This window comes from Oryctolagus cuniculus, chromosome 2 (assembly GCF_051225735.1).
Source record: "Oryctolagus cuniculus isolate XC-2025 breed Fujian yellow rabbit chromosome 2, ASM5122573v1, whole genome shotgun sequence".
Lineage (NCBI taxonomy): Eukaryota > Metazoa > Chordata > Mammalia > Lagomorpha > Leporidae > Oryctolagus > Oryctolagus cuniculus.
This window is the reverse complement of record NC_142868.1, coordinates 137644900-137662928: the sequence shown is the minus strand read 5'-3', so window position 1 is coordinate 137662928 and position 18029 is coordinate 137644900. Positions and strand designations below refer to the sequence as shown.

At 39.8% G+C, this 18029-nt stretch overlaps 1 protein-coding gene across 34 annotated transcripts in view; it reads right to left on the bottom strand.

Annotated features, from left to right (window-relative positions):
• The window catches only part of TIA1 (TIA1 cytotoxic granule associated RNA binding protein), a 41674-nt gene that overhangs the window by 5597 nt on the left and 18048 nt on the right, over window positions 1-18029 (bottom strand). For 6 of the 34 annotated variants that reach the window (XM_008254286.5, XM_008254284.5, XM_051842814.3 and 3 more), the window contains 10 exons: window positions 17747-17843; window positions 12755-12853; window positions 12129-12183; window positions 11924-11956; window positions 10635-10722; window positions 7341-7416; window positions 2207-2315; window positions 1716-1811; window positions 1519-1603; window positions 734-857 (listed from right to left, as the gene is read on the bottom strand). In XM_008254286.5, the coding sequence (XP_008252508.1) occupies window positions 734-857; window positions 1519-1603; window positions 1716-1811; window positions 2207-2315; window positions 7341-7416; window positions 10635-10722; window positions 11924-11956; window positions 12129-12183; window positions 12755-12853; window positions 17747-17843 (862 nt within the window). Of the gene's footprint in view, window positions 1-733; window positions 858-1518; window positions 1604-1715; window positions 1812-2073; window positions 2316-7340; window positions 7417-8162; window positions 8229-10634; window positions 10723-11209; window positions 11333-11923; window positions 11957-12128; window positions 12184-12754; window positions 12854-17746; window positions 17844-18029 lie in introns of those variants that run through there. The other 28 variants (XM_008254288.5, XM_008254287.5, XM_008254289.5 and 25 more) reach the window with 10 other exon arrangements.

The window sequence follows — 18029 nt, the reverse complement described above, 5'->3', positions numbered from 1 at the left end:
ATTATAATTAAAATGACAGGATAAACAGGAATTTAGCAAGTGACTGTGGAAAAAAAGAAAGTGAGGTAATACTTCTACTAACGCTATGGTGATGCTCTGAATGGCACAGTCTTTGTAAAGTAGCAGGTAATGCCCTAGTAAGATATTAAACTTAGTATAATGTTTAAGTGTCTGGTATACTACTTATGAAGATTACTGAGTCCTATATTCATGTTAAATTAAACCTGTAAATTAGGATTTTCTTACTCCCATCTCTGTGTTCTATTTACAAATCCTTAATAAAAACTTTTTGGGACCAAGTTGGAACCACCACAGCTGCCTGGAAAACAAAAGGCAGCTACATCTGGAAGAAAATGCCAGGACCCTCTATATGTATTCATATCTTCATTTTTGTTTCAGTTGAGTCAAACATTCTTCTGAGTTCTCCAAATAGTACATGAATAAATCTACCAAGTATCAAAAAAAAAAAAAAAAAAAAAAGATGTAATAATCCACTAGGTTTGTCGGAGCCTTTTTAAATTCATTGTGTGAGCATGAATCAGCTGAGGCAGTCACACTCCTCACATCACCACTGTAGTCCATGAACACCACTCCGGAGCTACCGTGCATGGAGGCAGAGCCCTCACATGCTCTCACTTCAACTAGAAATGTAAATAAGGATTATCAATAAACCTCATGTAAAAATCACCTCGCTATCACCCCTGCGACACCTCCCAGAGCTGAAGGCCCTCACCTGTTGCACAGGATTGATCATGTCAAGAGTTTCTTTGCCCCAGTAGCATTTCACGACATGGCCTTCAATGGTGGTTCCATTAACAGAAACAATTGCATGTGCCGCACTTTCATGGGAGTTGAACCTGTTGAAAACAGTATTAAGAGTATTTATGAAAATAAAATGTTATTTTTAAAAATCAAGGTGAGCCTGAAGGAAAACACGCAGTTTGCATATAATCAATAAAAATGTCAGATTTCCTTTGCTATTTTTTCCAAAGATCTTGCAGTTCTAGAGAAACTTGTTTTAACGGAGGATGCCTTTCACTGGTCTTATGTTCAAAGGAGGGAGTAATGCAGAAAAAAAAAAGGAGGTGGGGGCAGGGCCCACCACTGTGGCGTAGTGCAGAAAGCTGCCGCCTGCCGCGCCGGCATCCCATATGGGTGCCGGTTCAGGTCCCGGCTGCTCCATTTCCGATCCAGCTCTCTGCTATGGCCTGGGAAAGCAGTTGAAAGATGGCCTAAGTCCTTGAGCCCCTGCACCCGCGTGGGAGACCGGAAAGAAGCTCCAGGCTCTTGGCTTTGGATAAGTGAAGTTCCACCCATTGTAGCCATTTGGGGAGTGGATCAGTGAATGGAAGACCTCTCTCTCTGTCTCTGTAACTCTGCCTTTCAAATAAATAAATAAATCTTTTAAAAAAAAGAAAGAAAGAAAGAATGAAAAGAAAAGAAAGAAAACCATGAAGCTAAAAATTCCAAAGTTATTTAGAGGCAAAATGTTTTAGAAACAAAAAAAACCACCCCTACCGAACAAATGAATATCCTTTATCTGGAAAGACTCGAATTTCCATTATTTGTCCAAATGGTGAAAAAGTTTGACGCATTAGTTGTTCTGTTGGACAAAAAAACAAAAACAAGAAACCACATTACATAAAGTACTACAAATATTAAATTTCTCCATTTATAAATAATTTCAAGATGCCACACAGGAAAAGCTCCCATACCTGTTAGCCCCGAAGTAACACCTCCGCAGTACACAGTACAATTGCTTGGACTAGACTGGTTTACAACCTCATCATATGATAACTGTTTGGTGTTTGCTAAGGAAAGAAAAAGTTTTCTATTTTTAATACATGAAATAAAATGTCCAGAAAAAGAAAAGCAGCATTGACTATACCACTGTAAATGGTAACATTTACCTTGACCAAAATGTTTAAATAATACATACTACATTTGAGTTCAGGATAAAACCTCCCCCAAGAATGTCTAAAACATCACCCAGTACTCTCTACTTAACAGGAGACTTGACATTAGAAATAATATAACTTATTATTTATAATTACAAAAATGAAAACTAAGTACATTTTTGAACAGTAGTCTTGATTTGCTTCTCATCTATTTCTGCAATAAGTCTCCGGGAACAGCTCTAACATTTAAAATCTAGTGTATTTTTCTCCAAAATTCCACATTTCTTTTTCTTCTCCAATACACCTACACTCATATGTACTCTTTGGAGCTGGAGGCTTTCGGGTTGCCCAGTTAGTTCTGATTTGTCTTCCACCAAGCCACTGGCCACCCATCTGCTGAATGGCGTTTTCAGCATCCTGTTCCGCACATGAGAAAGGACAAAGAAGCCACCATTAGTTGATGTTAGGACAACTGTTAGCAGTAGCAACAAGCTGGCACTTTACGTAAGATTTTTAAATAAAATGCTGTATGAAATAGACAACAGAAGATAGCCTTCCTAAAATGTAATGATGCTACGTATCTTTCCTTTTCAAAAATCATTTTTATTCATTTATTTTCATTTCATTTGAAGAAACAAGAGACAGATGGGGAGAACCTTCCACCCACTGCTACACTCCTTTCAAATGCCCGCCACAGCCAGGGCCCTGACAGGCTACAACCTGAAGCCTAGACCTCAGTCCGGGTCTCCCATGTGGGTGGCAGGGACCCAGACATTTGAGCCATCACTGCTGCCTCCCAGGATGCGCATCAGCAGGGAAGTGCATCAGAAGCTGAGAAGCTGGGACTTGAACCAGCCACTTGATATGGGATGTGGGAATCTCAAGCAGTGACTTGAGAGCTGCACGAAAACATCTTTATTTTATTTGGATATCAGACACTGGGAATGTCAATCATCTGAGAGTCCTGAGCCCAAAATTCCTGATGAGGTAGCTTTCATAAAGTTCATACAACAGGGCCGGTGCTGTGGTACAGTGGGCTAAGCCTATGTCTGCGGCGCTGGAATCCTATACGGGCACTGGTACGTGTCCCGGCTGCTCCTCTTCTGATCCAGCTCTCTGCTATGGCCTGGGAAAGCAATGGAGGATACCCCTAGTGCTTGGACCCCCTGCACATGCAAGGGAGACCTGGAAGAATCTCCTGGCTCCTGGTTTCAGATCAGCTCAGCTCCAGCCATTGCAGCCATATAGGGAGTGAGCCAGAGGATGGAAGACCTTTCTCTCTGTCTCTCCCTCTCTCTGTAACTCTAACTCTCAAATAAATTTGAAAAATCTTTTCAAAAAAAAAAAAAAAAAAAGTTGGGGCTGGTGCTGTGGTGTAGCAGGTAAAGCCGCCACCTAAAGTGCCGGCATCCCATATGGGCACTGGTTCAAGTCCTTGGGCCCCTAACCCACATGGGAGACCCGTAAGAGGCTCCTGGCTCCTGGCTTCGGATCAGCGCAGCTCCGGCCATTGCAGTCAATTTTTTTTTTTTTTTTGACAGGCAGAGTTAGACAGTGAGAGAGAACTGGGGTCTCAGGCTGAGAGGAGGGCACAGCAAACAAAATGGGACCCATCAAAGATAAAACTCTTGGGTTCCTGCTTGGGAAAATTGGAAGGACAGTGTACTAGCAATTACTGAAATGGAGAGAAAGATTAGGAGAAAAGAGGGCAACAGGTTTGAGGAATAAGGAAAAAACTCTATTTAAGAGATGTTAAATTTGAGATATGTGTGAGACATTTAATGAAGATCATTTGACTCTAATTCCTAATAAATATGCACTCAATAGTGATTTTTATATAGCAGAAGCCTATACTCCATAATTTTAAAAAAATATTTATTTATTTTGAAAGGTTACAGTTACAGACAGTGAGGGAGAGAAAGAGATAGAGATCTTCCATTCACTGGTTCACTCTCCAGATGGCCACAACAGCCAAGATTGGGCCAGGTTGAAGCCAGAAGCCAGGAGCTTCTTCTGGGTCTCCCACACAGATGGTAGGAGGCCAAGGATTTGGGCCATCTTCCTTTGCTTTCTTGGCCCCATCATTAGGGAGCAGGATTGATAGTGGAGCAACCAAGACTCAAACTGGTGTCCATATGGGACGCCAGCATTGCAGGCGGTGTCCTCACCTGCCACACCACAACACCAGCACCTATTCAATAATCTTAAATGGAAAAGAGGGTTCTTAGTCCACTCACAACCACCAACCTACTATGTAAACAGCACTAAAAACATTCTGAAAACCTATGAATCAATCCTCTAAGGAACTCATACTAATTGAGGTTATAAACCCATTGTACAGGGTATTTTTCTCCTTTCCCAAATATTACACTACGTTTAACAGTAGAGCAGATCCAACCACACTATCATAATTTTTATTTTCATATCTCAGAAAAGAAGAATCTCCTAACTGGTAGATGGTACATGTACCATCTTGTGATCCTTTAATTGCTTCCAACTTCCTTCTAATATGTGGGTTTCCCCAATTTCTTTTTATTTTTTTTAAAGATTTATTTATTTGAAAGAATTACAGAGAGGTAGAGAGAGAGGTAGAGGTAGAGGTAGAGGTAGAGGTAGAGGTAGAGGTAGAGAGAGGGTCTTCCATCCGCTGGTTCACTCCCCAAATGGCTACAACGGCAGGAGCTGTGCCAACCCAAAGCCAGGAGCCAGGAGCTTCTTCCAGGTCTCCCATGTGGGTATAAGAGCCCAAGACCTGGGCCATCATCTACTGCTTTCCCAGGCCATAGCAGAGATCGGAAGAGGAGCAGCTGGGGATTAGAACCGGTGCCCACAGGAGATGCCGGCACTTTAGGCCGGGGCTTTAACCCGCTGTGCCACAGCGCCAGTCCCTCCCCAATTTCTTAGGCTTCTTTCTTCAGAGGGTTTTCTACTTTCTTTGAGGTTTTCACTTCATGTAGAGAATCTAAGACTACACTGCATAACTTATTTAAATGAGCTGATCATAAGCTATATTACTATGAGAACAGCTAACATACAGCTATGTACTTACATTCTCTTGCCTAGATCTGTGAAGTATGAAAATAAGTATGAAAACATTTTAGAGCAAATTACTGATGTGGACAGAAAATTTTGGGCAAATAATTACAAGCAATTTCAACAAATATCTGGGTAGTCAAAGTTCAGTTAGGAATAATCAGATATTACTACAGTGCAAGTAGACACAGGAACTAGAAAAATCATGGCAGTTTGACACTATTTGGCATAGCGGGAAACAGATGTATTAACAGAAAAAGAATCCAGAAGGAACCACTATAGCATAGTATATCATTATAAATGATGTTCATAAATTTGACCTGGAGTAATTTACTTCAAATATTCCATTTACTAAAGATAAGATTTTCAAAATATATTTCACACTATTAAAAAACTTTTGGCCGGCGCCGTGGCTCAATAGGCTAATCCTCCACCTTGCGGCGCCGGCACACCGGGTTCTAGTCCCGGTCGGGGCGCCGGATTCTGTCCCGGTTGCCCCTCTTCCAGGCCAGCTCTCTGCTATGGCCAGGGAGTGCAGTGGAGGATGGCCCAGGTGCTTGGGCCCTGCACCCCATGGGAGACCAGGAGAAGCACCTGGATCCTGGCTCCTGCCATCGGATCAGCACGGTGCGCCGGCTGCAGCGGCGGCCATTGGAGGGTGAACCAACAGCAAGGGAAGACCTTTCTCTCTCTGTCTCTCTCTCTCACTGTCCACTCTGCCTGTCAAAAAAAAACAAAAACAAAAACAAAAAAAAACCAAACAAACAAAAAAAAAACTTTTAAAGGTTTGTTCTAAAGGAGTCTAACATATAAGGTAGTGTTTCTGTTCTTATCATTGGCAGCCAATAGTTGTAATATAAAGGTAAAACAATGAAACCAAGGCTGGCACTGTGGTGTAGCAGGTAAAGCCACCACCTGCAGTGCCAGCATCCCATATGGGCACTGGTTTGAGTCCTGGCTGCTCTACATCCAATCCAGCTCTCTGTTATAGCCTGGGAAAGCAGTAGAAGATGGCCCAAGTCCTTGGGCCCCTGTACCCACGTGGGAGACCTGGAAGAAGCTCCTGGCTCCTGGCTTTGGATCAGTGCAGCTCTAGCCATTGCAGCCATTTGGGGAATGAAACAGTGGATGGAAGACCTCTCTCTCTCTCTCTGCCTCTCTGTAACTCTGCCTTTCAAATAAATAAATTAATATTAAAAAAAAAAAAAACACAATAAAACCCAAGGTTAATGAGGCTCTGAGGCATATTCCAAGACCAATCATATAAATTCTCCCACCAAGCATGCCTATCTATGTGTTTGAACGTGTGGTTCTGCTATATTTAACTATTTTGAACATTCAGTTAGCATACTAAAAATGTTCCAAGTTCTTTATTATTTGAAGTGGCAATACATTTACAAGGTTCAAACACCAAAAAGTACAATACAGGGGCGGGCAATGTGGCCTGGTGGGTTAAGCTGCTGCTTCAAACACCTGCATCCCATATGGAAGTGCTTGGGTTTGAGTCCAGCCCACGCTTCAGGTCCAGATTCCTGTTAATGCACAGGAGGGGAGTGAGCAGGTGATAGCCAAGAATTTGGGTCCCTGCTACCCACTTGGGAGATCCAGATGGAGCTCCTGGCTCTGTATTTGGCCTAGCCTAGCCTTGGTTGTTGAGGGCATTTGGAGAGCAAACCAATGGATACAAGGTCTCTCACTCTCTTTGTTGCTCTTAGATTTAAATAAAAATAAACATTTTCAAAAAGTTTAATATACTGAGAAGCTTCTTAGCCTATCCTCTATCTGTTTAGTTCTCATCACCTACCACCAAACAGGAAATTCTATCACAGGTTTATTGTTTATCCCTTCAGGGAAATCACACATACACCCCTCTCACTAAATCGGTCTCTTTTCCTTTTGAAACAAAGTAACTTTTTATCTAACAATACTTGGTAGAAACCTTTCCATAATTAGTACTGCACTATTCTTTCTTTTTTCTATGAGAACCAGAAATTTCAAGCCCATGCAAACTGGTTTTCATGAGGGTTCACAAATGAGAGGAGAAAATGAGAAATTAAAAACATGCAGAAGTTCCCATCTATTGGAGCATTTATTACCTACTTTTAAATTAACATGGAAATACAAATGGAGATAATGAATTATATCCACACATGAGATTTTCAACATCTACCTTTGGCTGGCTGACAATTTCAGCATTTCTATTAAGACAGTGTGAAAATCAGTACTGGTATATATATCAGGTGCTAATAAGCAAATATTGAATAAATAACCAAATAAGAACCCTCTAAGAAGCATGCTAATTTTCAGAGAAATGAACAAACAGCAGATGAAAGGAAGATGAATAATTAGGCCAACTGTTTCCACTCTGTCCTCTTCAAGCACTGCACAGGCACTTTTGACAGAGCTCACCCATTTGTTGAAAAAGGAGACAAAGCCATATCCCTTCGATTTTCCTGTAGCCATGTCCTTTACCACTCGGGCGTCCCTGAAAACAGAAACCATGAGAAGTAGATTTAGGCTTGTAAACAGTCCTCTGGATATAAAACAATTTCATACAACTCATTTTCATGATCTTTCACCTTCATTAAAGTGAACCTTTAATGAAAATCCATCATTTATTCTATAAAACTTATCATTTATTAGCAAATGAGGCTTAATTTTATAAACATGCAAATCTCAGTAACTTTTAAAATATATATACATATATATATACACACATACATATATATATGCTGTACAGAAAGGGCCTCCTACTTTGAAAGGGTTTTTAAACTTTTAAATATGAAGCATGGTGAAAGCAGCTATTCACATGAATTACTTATCACTGGTAAGGTTCATAGTCACATTAAATGAATGGCTTTCTTTAACCATGCAATTTATAATTTGCTGTTGGATATCATGAGTATTCCACCTAACCATTAAAAATTTAAAATAGAAAACTGAAAACTAAAAGATTTAAAAAGGTATATATTCCCTGAAGTAATTATTTCATTTTCTCAGATCAATTTTATACCCCCTTTCTGGACTAGGGTAAATTTTGAGAACTTGACATTTTCAGAACTGTTAAATCATTGAAGAAAAATTCCAAGACACACACTTTAGTTTTAAACTATACAAGAAAAGATTTTATACTGAATTTCTTAATAGCATTCATTTATATAAGATTGATTGAAAACTACAAGATATAAAAGCAAAATTTTAAAAAGTCAGAAAGTAAAAAAGCACGCCAACATTTATCCACTGTGAACCGTAGCTTGTAGTTAGCCAGGGCAATTCTGTCCATTCTTCAGAGACACTCTGCAAAATAACCAGAGCCCTATTATTTGAGATTGAGTAAAAACCCAGCCATGACAGCTAAAACTCCATACCTCAAAAAATTGGACTCAAATTTTGCTTCCTAGGCAATCTGCTTTTAAGTTAGCCAGGTATGTCACAATGCTTGTTCTCTCAGGACACATGAACAAAACAGGCACTTGTACAATAAAAGTCAAAAAGCCATGCAATGTAATTTTATATTAATTAGGGTACACAAGCATAGTTTAGGTCAATTTAGGAATTATTTACTAAGTGTTTAGGGTCAAAATGACAAAGAGGTGGTGGTGAAAAGGGAAAACTAACGTAAGTCACTTCTCTATATATAAAAACACTTGAGTTATCTGTATGGTACATGCATTTATTTTTGTAACTGATATATGCCTACAATTATTTGCTAGACTATTCTAAACTCAAGAAACAGGAAGGATTTAAACTGTGTGAATTAGGGAAAGCATATTTTTAAATATTTTAATAGAATGCCACTTATTATACACCTTCTGTAAATCAAGCACTGTTTAAGGTACTCTCTAGAAAGTATCTGAGAATCATGACAATCCTTCAACAGATAGTTATCAACACAGCACCTTTAACAACAACAGCAAAGATATGCTACTAATTGCCAAGTGGTTCCTTTAAATGTCAGAAAGCTAACTCTTTGCATAGCCTAAAGCTCAAACATATGAGGACTCTTCCAAAAGTTAATGGAAAACGTCTATTACAAAAAAAAAATCATAAAAGAACTTCAAAACCATTTGCAGCAAAACAACCCTTATCTTTTAATTCTATTTTTCCTTAAACTTTTCCAAGTACCCTCATATATTATCTTAACTGAAAATTCTAAAACTGAAAAAAGGTCCTATGAAGAAAAACACTGCGAATGTCAACAGCCATGGGACAATCAGAAAATCTGCAGACTAAAAACAGGACACCAATATATTTTGCAAAGTGGTTACTAATCCACAATTAAAAAGTCATGAAACTCCTAAAATTTGGAGGTTAATTATTAAATGACCTTTGGCTAATCCCAAACTAAAGGTACCATGTTCTCAAAAAGTTACTTCAAATCAAAGTATTTAGTAAACTTTTTAGCTAACAATCTGTACACACTGCTGATTTTTTCTTCTTAAAGTTTCAGGAAATATCAGCCTTGAAATACATTCAACTCTTACTAGTTCTCTCTGAAAAAGCTATAGCAAAGATATAAATCAGGGTTCTCAATCCTCTTATGGTCCTGTGACCACACTGAGAATGGGATGAAATTTATGATTCTCTGCACCAAATGAAAACACAAAATTCTGAAAAGAGATTTACAGAGACTTTGAGAGGCCAAAAACTAATACCCTCTATGTCTAGGTATCTTCTTAGAAGCAAGTTCACCAGTATTACAGTTCTAAGACAGAGTAAGAGAAATTAAAACCTCACTTATTGTCCTCATCAGCTCTCACAACAAAAATGTCGTCTACCAGAAGAGTCCATTTATAAGCCCTAATTTTGCGAATGCCTTCAAAGTTGGCCATTCCTTGTTCACAATGCATTGTCATTCTCTTACCAAGGAACTACAACTCTTCAAGATTCATCACCAATGCCACTGGCATTCTTTCCAGTATCCTCACCTTCTCATCTCTGCTGCTTGTTCAAACCAAGCTAACCATTTTCTTTTTACTACTCTTCTAGCTGAAACAATAACAAAGCAACAAGAAACCCTAAAAAATTATTTTCTAAATTCAACATTTATTCCTACGACTTTTGAGCAACTTTTTATTCTTATTCCAATATGGTATGCCTTCCAAAATAGTAAAGTTCTTTTATGATGAATGCTATCTTGAGGGAGACAGTTATAATGGGCCTAGAATGTATGATTAATAACAAATGCAAGCAAGACAGTGCTCCACAAAAAATACTATAAGGCACTAGTATTATTGTTAACAGTTAAAAAAGGGCGTGGGGGTGGAATACCTAAGGAATAACATGGAACTGCGTTTTAAAAGGTTGAATTGTTAAGGTCTCTTTTTGTTAAATTATCTAGACACAAAATGCATGGTATCACAGAAGTGCCCAAATGGTCTAAATTCCTTAGTCCCAGCACAAGTTTACCAAAGATCCTCACCAAGCTAGCAAAACATTTATGTAAGAAACTATAATACGTACAATGGCAAATTTGTCTCTTAAAAGCTAATGCTAATTGAAAAAGTACCAAAAATGCCTAAGTGGAAAGATTTCTCCACCAATAGGAAAACAATCTTTGGCTCTTAACTTCCTGAATGATCTCTAAACAATGTAATGTATTATATTCAAGTGTTAAAATCAATGCCCAAAATTAACAATAAAATTATTTTCAAATTACAAAGGACTATTTTAATTAAAAACATTTTATCTTTTGTTACTTACGATATTCTTCCAAATGGGGCAAAAGCAGCTTTTATATCTTCAGTTGTAATTTCTGGACTGAGATCACCAACAAAGACATGGAAATGATCTTATAAGGGGAAGGAAGGGGAAGTGAAAAGAAAAACAAAACTTTAGAATTTAAATATTAAAATAATTCATGGTTTATAAAAAAGTATAAATAAAACACTAGTCTATATCTATACAAGTCCTGTCCATAAAATTTTAAACACAATGAATCAGTAACAACATGGGAAAGAGCCTCCTAAAAAGATTGATATCTCTAGCTGGAAATTGACATTTATATTGCATTAATAGTCAATTATTATACTGGCCTAAGAACTAATAATAAACAAGTTTCAGTTCTGCAAAAAAAAGTATAATGACTTAGTTAGCATTGTAACAGTAGTTTACTTTTATTCAGTTTACCACTATACTAAGACTTCACAAATTAAAATAAAATAGTGGTACTGTGAGTTATGTAGACTAGATTTGCCTCAGTTAAGACAACTGACTGAAGCTAGCTACATGATACACTTGGTTTAACCATATTTTGTGAAGAACAATCAAAGAAATACCTTGCATTGCAACAGTTTGATGTTAAAGTATTTGATAGTTTTCTCAAAAGCCAACAGTTTTGGTTGCCCAGACATTACACCATTCAGTTTATGTGAATCCATGTGCAAGTGAACTAAGACTGAAGGCAACAGAATGAAAACAGTAATCCCTTCACTTTATATCAGAACCATCAAAAAGCATTGGAGAGAAATAACCAACCCATATTTGAAGTTTTTTTAAAAAGAGAGACAGTTCTCATAAAAGAAACACTTTAAAAATGCAAAATCCTTGGACCAACACTTTAAAATGGACACACATATATCACTTTTGACAAGGCATATTTGGAAAGAAGTTACCCCTTTCTGGCAGGCCTTAAGCAACATATTGCGCTGCTCCTTGGGAAACAGTTTCAGGAGCAACTCAAGCACTTGGAAGATCTGGATAGGAAGTCCAGATGGAGACCTCAAGGAAGCAGGGTATCTTGCCCTTTAGATGGTGAAAGTATTTCTAAGGCATCAGCTGCTACCAAGGGCACAGAGCTTGAACTAGTACCAAGGTAGTGGACAAGCCACACTTGGTCAACACTGGGAAGAAGGGGGGAAAATACTGCCAGAGACAAATAGAAATATTACCACCACCCTCTTCCCTCCCCCAACATCAAACAAAAACACTTCAGATGGTTAGTGAATACCCTTTCAAGATATTTCATTTTATGTTTAAGAAGATACAATTACCTTGTGAACGCTGTGTGCTGACAACGGTACTACCTGATGACAAAGATTAGATTTGTTCTTAAATTTATTAACACAAACACATTAAATCATATCTTAGGATAACGATCAAAACATTATTGCGAATATGTATGATGTTTATATGCTTTATAGTAAAACTAATGAGTATAATAAAAACAAACGTTTGAAGTTTACAGGATGTACTTACTGCTTGTATCCTTCTTTTGACTGCTGGGGGTTGTTGCCCAATTCACTTTGACTTCCTAAAAAAATTTTTCTACATTTATACTTCGTGAAAAAAAAGTTCAAAATCAGAGTTGCATTTATGAACACACAGGGAAGTGCTATGTTTGAGATGAAACACTCAAGGGACTGCACTGTAAAGTCTCCTACACTTAAATGCTGACAAATCCTAATTTTTATACATTTCTGTTAGCATTTAATTAATCTTTCCCATCTAAAGTACAAGTGAAATTGTTCTCTTTTACTTTTCCTCATTAGCATCCAATGTTCCTAGACATTTCATCCAAGTTTCAGTAATTCAACAAATATTTTAGTATCTACCATGTACAAGGCACCATGGAGAATACTAACACAAACATGGACCTCTGTCCTCTGAATCCCTTTTCCCCCCTTCTATTTTTTTTTTTTATCTTTTATTTAATGAATATAAATTTCCAAAGTACGACTCATGGGTTTCCCCCCTTCTAAATATGAAATGTGATGAATGGACCTTCTGCTATGAAGTGAATTTAATGCTTCCAAAAGGAAACGGGACCATAAGTAGCTTAAATCTCCCAGTGCAAGTCACCTACTTTAATCATGACAGCTTACCTTACCCATTATCTTCCGCCCATTCATAGCAGCTAGTGCAGCAGCTGCGTGCCGATGCTCATGGAACTCCACAAAACAATAGGGATCGTTCCCAGCTGTCTGTTGGAGAAGAACCACAAAAGCCAGCGTGAAGCTTTATTCTCCCACTACCTTAAAATTAGGCAGACTTGTAAAGCTAAGTTTTATATAACTCAATTACCAGGTTATGGAGAAGGAAGGGACCATTCCATAGGTAAATTTTAAGAGAAAACAGTAAACACTTAAAAACAAACATTTTATGGAAAGCTATCTTTTTGACATGCTATTATGATATTTGTATAATTAAATTTTAAACCAAGAATTTTTTTCAAAGAGATTTTATTTATGGAGCTGGTGCTATGGGTGGTGGGTTAAGCTGCCACCTGCCGTGCTTCCATCCCATGTGGGCATTGCTTCAAGTTGCGGCTGCTCCACTTCTGATCCAGCTCCCTGTTAATGCACCTGGAAATGCAACAGAGGATGGCCCAAGTGCTTGGGCCTCTGCACCCCTGTGAGAGACCCAGAAGAAGCTTCTGGCTCCTGGCTCCTCGCTTCAGACTGGCCAGCCCCGGCTGTTGCAGCCATCCAAGGACTGAACCCGCAGATGGAAGATTCTCTCTCTCTCTCTCTCTCTCTCTCTCTCTCTCTCATTATTACTCTGCCTTTCAAATAAATAAAAATAAATCTTAAAAATATGTATTTATTTATCTGTAAGTCAGAATTACAGAGAGAGAGATCTTCCATCTGCTGGTTCACTCCCTGGATGGCTGCAACAACCAGGGCTGGGCCAGGCTGAAGCCAGGAGCCAGGAGCTTTTTCCAGGTCTCCCACATGGGTAGCACGGGTCCAAGAACTTGGGTCATCTTCTGCTGCTTTCCCAGGTCATTAGCAAGGAGCTGGATCAGAAATGAAGCAGACAGAACACAAACCAGCACCCACATGGGATGCCTGCATTGCAGGCAGTGGCTCTACCCACTAAGTCCCAATACCAGCCCCAAATTAAAAATTTTTAGTGTCCTAAGTGAGGCCGGTGCTGCGGCTCACTAGGCTAATCCAACGGCCTTGCAGCGCAGGCACACCGGGTTCTAGTTCCGGTCAGGGTGCCAGGTTCTGTCCCAGTTGCCCCTCTTCCAGGCCAGCTCTCTGCTGTGGCCCGGGAGTGCAGTGGAGGATGGCCCAAGTGCTTGGCCCCTGCACCCCATGGGAGACCAGGACGGGTACCTGGCTCCTGCCATAGGATCAGTGCGGTGCGCCGGCCGCGGCCGCAGTGGCCATTGGAGGGTGAACCAACGGCAAAGGAAGACCTTTCTCTCTGTCTCTCTCACTGTCCACTCTGCCTGTCAAAAAATGAATAAATAAATAATAATAAAAAAATAAAGTGTCCTAAGTGGTTATATAGCTATAAATACTGAATTTGTAGTTTCTTCCTCTATTAAGTGTAACTATTGAATTTGTAGTTTCTCACTTTGTAAGTATAACCATTTCTTTCAGCTACAGAAGTTTGACTAGACATTTCTAGTTTTTCTTTGGTTTCTATCATTTTTCTATCCCTTTTCTGTTATATGTTACTTTTCTGCTTTCATGTTCTTTAAAGATTTATTTACTTATTTATTTGAGACAGAGAGGGGGAGAGAGAGAAATCTTCCATCTGCTGGTTCACTCCCTAATGTCTACAATGGTTGGAGCTGAGCCAATCTGCAGCCAAGAGCCAGGAGCCAGGAGCTTCTTCTGGGTCTCCCAAGCAGGTGCAGGGCCCAAGCACTTGGGCCATCTTCCACTGCATTCCCAAGCCGTAAGCAAGGAGGTGAAATGGAAGAGGAGCAGCCAGGACACTAACCAGACCTGCAGCCCAGATGGAGGCTTAACCTACTATGCCACAGCGCCAGCACCCTATGTTACTTTTTATTGCTACAAATATACATGTCTTTGCTGCTTCTGACATGCTGGGTAGAAGACCTTAGCTTATCTTCTTAAATCTGTTTCAGAAATATGAGTAAATAGGTCTTGAAAACTATCTCTGGTAAGTGAAGTTTTAGAATGTGAACTTACAAAATAAGTCTACATTTCTTTCTTTTTAACTTAAAAATTACTTATTATTTATTTATTTCAAAGGCAGAGAGAGAGATACAGAGAGAGAGAGAGAGAGAGAGAGATACCTTCCACCTATGTGTTCACTTCTCAAATTCCTGCAACAGCCAGAATTGGGGCAGGCCAAAACCAAGAACTCCATCCAGATCTTCCACATGGGTGGCAGGGACTAAAGTATTTGTGCCACTACCCACTGCCTCCCAGAGAATGCATTAGCAGGAAGCTGGAATGGAGAGGTAGAGACGGGATTCAAATTTAGGCACCCTGGTTTATAACAAATAGCAAAGGCTAGCCTAGTCAATCTTTTCAGTAGGTTAGGCAAGTCATTAACATTTTTCTAGTGAGCTTCACCCATGGAAATACAGGAGCAGGAGTGAGTGCCTGAGGGAACCGTGAGGGTGTTGGTTGCATCTCATATTCGAGAGCCTGAGTTTGAGTCTCAGCCCACTTATAATTCCAGCTTCCTGCTAATGGACACCAAGAGAGACAGCAGGTGATGGTGCAAGTGGTTGGGTTCCTACCACCTGTGTCGGAGACCCCGTCTGAGTTTCCAGTTCCTGGCTCTGGCCTGGCCCAGCCCTGGCCACCATAGGCATTTGGGCATTGGGCAGTAAACAAGCAGATGGAAGTTATATCTAATTAATCGATTGAAAGAAAGAGAAAGAAATATATGACCAGATAGAGAGAAAGGAGAATATCAGTACATAAACTAATGGAGAAGGTTTGTATTCAAACAGATAAAATTACAAATTCTTGTTTTGCTTCATTTTCTCACACATGAAATAACTTCTTAATAATATGTCTTTATATTTCCATCTGGCATTTCTTATAATATATTAAAATAACTGACAGGTGGCAAGTATTACATAAATGCTATTACTAGGATAAGGAAGGAAACTTTGATCAAGGAAAGACTGATTTTAAATTCCACATCATTTCCCTGTCTTTTCTCTTCTCCTCTTCTCTTCGGGTATAGATATCTCTTCTACTTTATTCAAAGCAAATCCATTTTAAAAGTGATAGACTGGAAAGCACAAAAATATTTGTTGATTCCAGCTATCTGATATGTACCTGACCCTGCAGTATTATGAGACAGCCTTGACAACAGAGCTTTCATCTGCTGGTTCACTCTCCAAATGTTTGCAAGAATCAGGGCTGCACCAGGGCCAAAGCTGGGAGCAAGGAACCCAATCATCTGAGCCACCACTGCTACTTCCCAGGATCTACACTTGGAGTCATGAACCAGAGCAGTGGGGCTGGTGCTGTGGCGCAGGTTAAGCCACCACCTATGAGGCCAACATCCCTATGAGTACCAGTTCTGCTTCTGATCCAGCTCCCTGCTAATGTGCTTGGGAAAGCCGCAGAAAATGGCCCAAGTGCTTGGGCCTTTGCCATCCATATGGGAGACCTTGATGAAGTTCCAGGCTCTTGGCTTCAGCCTGGCCTGGCCATTGTGGCCATTTGGGGAGTGAACCAGTAGAGAAGGTGTCTCTCTTTCTCTCTATAACTGCCTTTCAAATAAATAAATAATTCTTAAAACAAACAAAAAAAGTAGTCAGAGCTGGGAAATTGAACCCCCCAGCACTCTGATGCAGAAGTAGGCATCTATTTATTTATTTATTTATTTTTTGGCAGGCAGAGTGGACAGTGAGAGAGAGAGAGAGACAGAGAAAAAGGTCTTCCTTTTCTGTTGGTTCACCCTCCAATGGCCGCTGCAGCCGGCGCACCGCATGGATCCGAAGCCAGGAGCCAGGTGCCTCTCCTGGTCTCCCATGCGGGTGCAGGGCCCAAGGACTTGGCCCATCCTCCACTGCACTCCCGGGCCACAGCAGAGAGCTGGACTGGAAGAGGGGCAACCGGGACAGAATCCAGCGCCCCGACCGGGACTAGAACCCGGTGTGCCGGTGCCACAGGTGGAGGATTAGCCTAGTGAGCCACGGCGCCGGCTTTTTTTTTTTTTTTTTTTTTTTTTGATTTATTTAGAAGTAGGCATCTTAACTATGAGGCTAAATGCTACTCTCAACTACTTTTGTTTAAAATTGTTTAAATTTTATTTATTTTTTCAAACAATCACTTTTTAAAATATCAATTACAAAAACAGTTAAATCAGAACACAAAAAAGTCCGAAAAGTAGCAGATATGCACACACAAACACACAATTTTCTTTCCCTGAAAAAAGAAAACCAAAAGTTTACAGAAGGGGCTGGTGCTCTGGCGCAGGAGGTAAGCCACCACTTGTGACACCAACATCCCACACTGGAGTACTGGGTCAAGTCCTGCCTGCTGCACTTCCAATCCAGTTTCCTGCTAATGTGCCTGGGAAGGCAGTAGAAAATGGCCCAGGTACTCAGGCTCCTGCCACCTACGTGGGCGACTAGGATGGAGTTCACACCCCAAATGGCTGCAATAGTCATGACTGGTCCATGCTGAAGTCAGGAGCTGGGAACTCAACCCAGGTCTCCCACATGGGTGGCAGGGACCTAACTACCTGCAACATCACCTGTGCCTCCCAGGTTGCACATCAGCAGAAAGCTGAAATGGACAGCAGAGCTGGGATTCAAACGTAGGCACTCTGATTTGGGAAGTGGGCATCCCAATGCGCATCTTAACTGCTACACCAAAAGCCTATCACACAGTAAATAATTTGAATGCCTCAATGCTTCTTAAAACAAGAGCATACATGTTCTTTTCATCTGTTCTAGAAATTAGTTTTATTTTCTTCTTCCCTCATTTAGTAAATCAAATTAATTCAGCCACCAAGAGATTCATTACCAGTTCACTCAAGTCCCTTTGCATTTAAACTATTCAAACTAAGAATTTCCAGAAGTAATGGCTTTACATAATGGATGTTATCAAAATAATGTTGAATAAGTAAAATACCCTTACATCCATAATCATTTTGCAGTTTTTACAAGGTCCAATCTGGCTAAAGAGCTGGAGAATTAGAGCTTCTGTCACATCTCTGGAAAGGTTACCGACATATCTGAAACACAAAGAAAAACAATTTACCATTTTAGATTTGCTTCTTTTTCAAGTTGCTTACTAAAAAATGATTTCAGAGAATAGGTAGATCTCTGCTCACACTATATTATTTGGGAGTAACTTATAAATCTGCCAATACCTAAAAATCTCTTTCAAAATAGCGGTAAAATAGGTTATTTGCAAATAT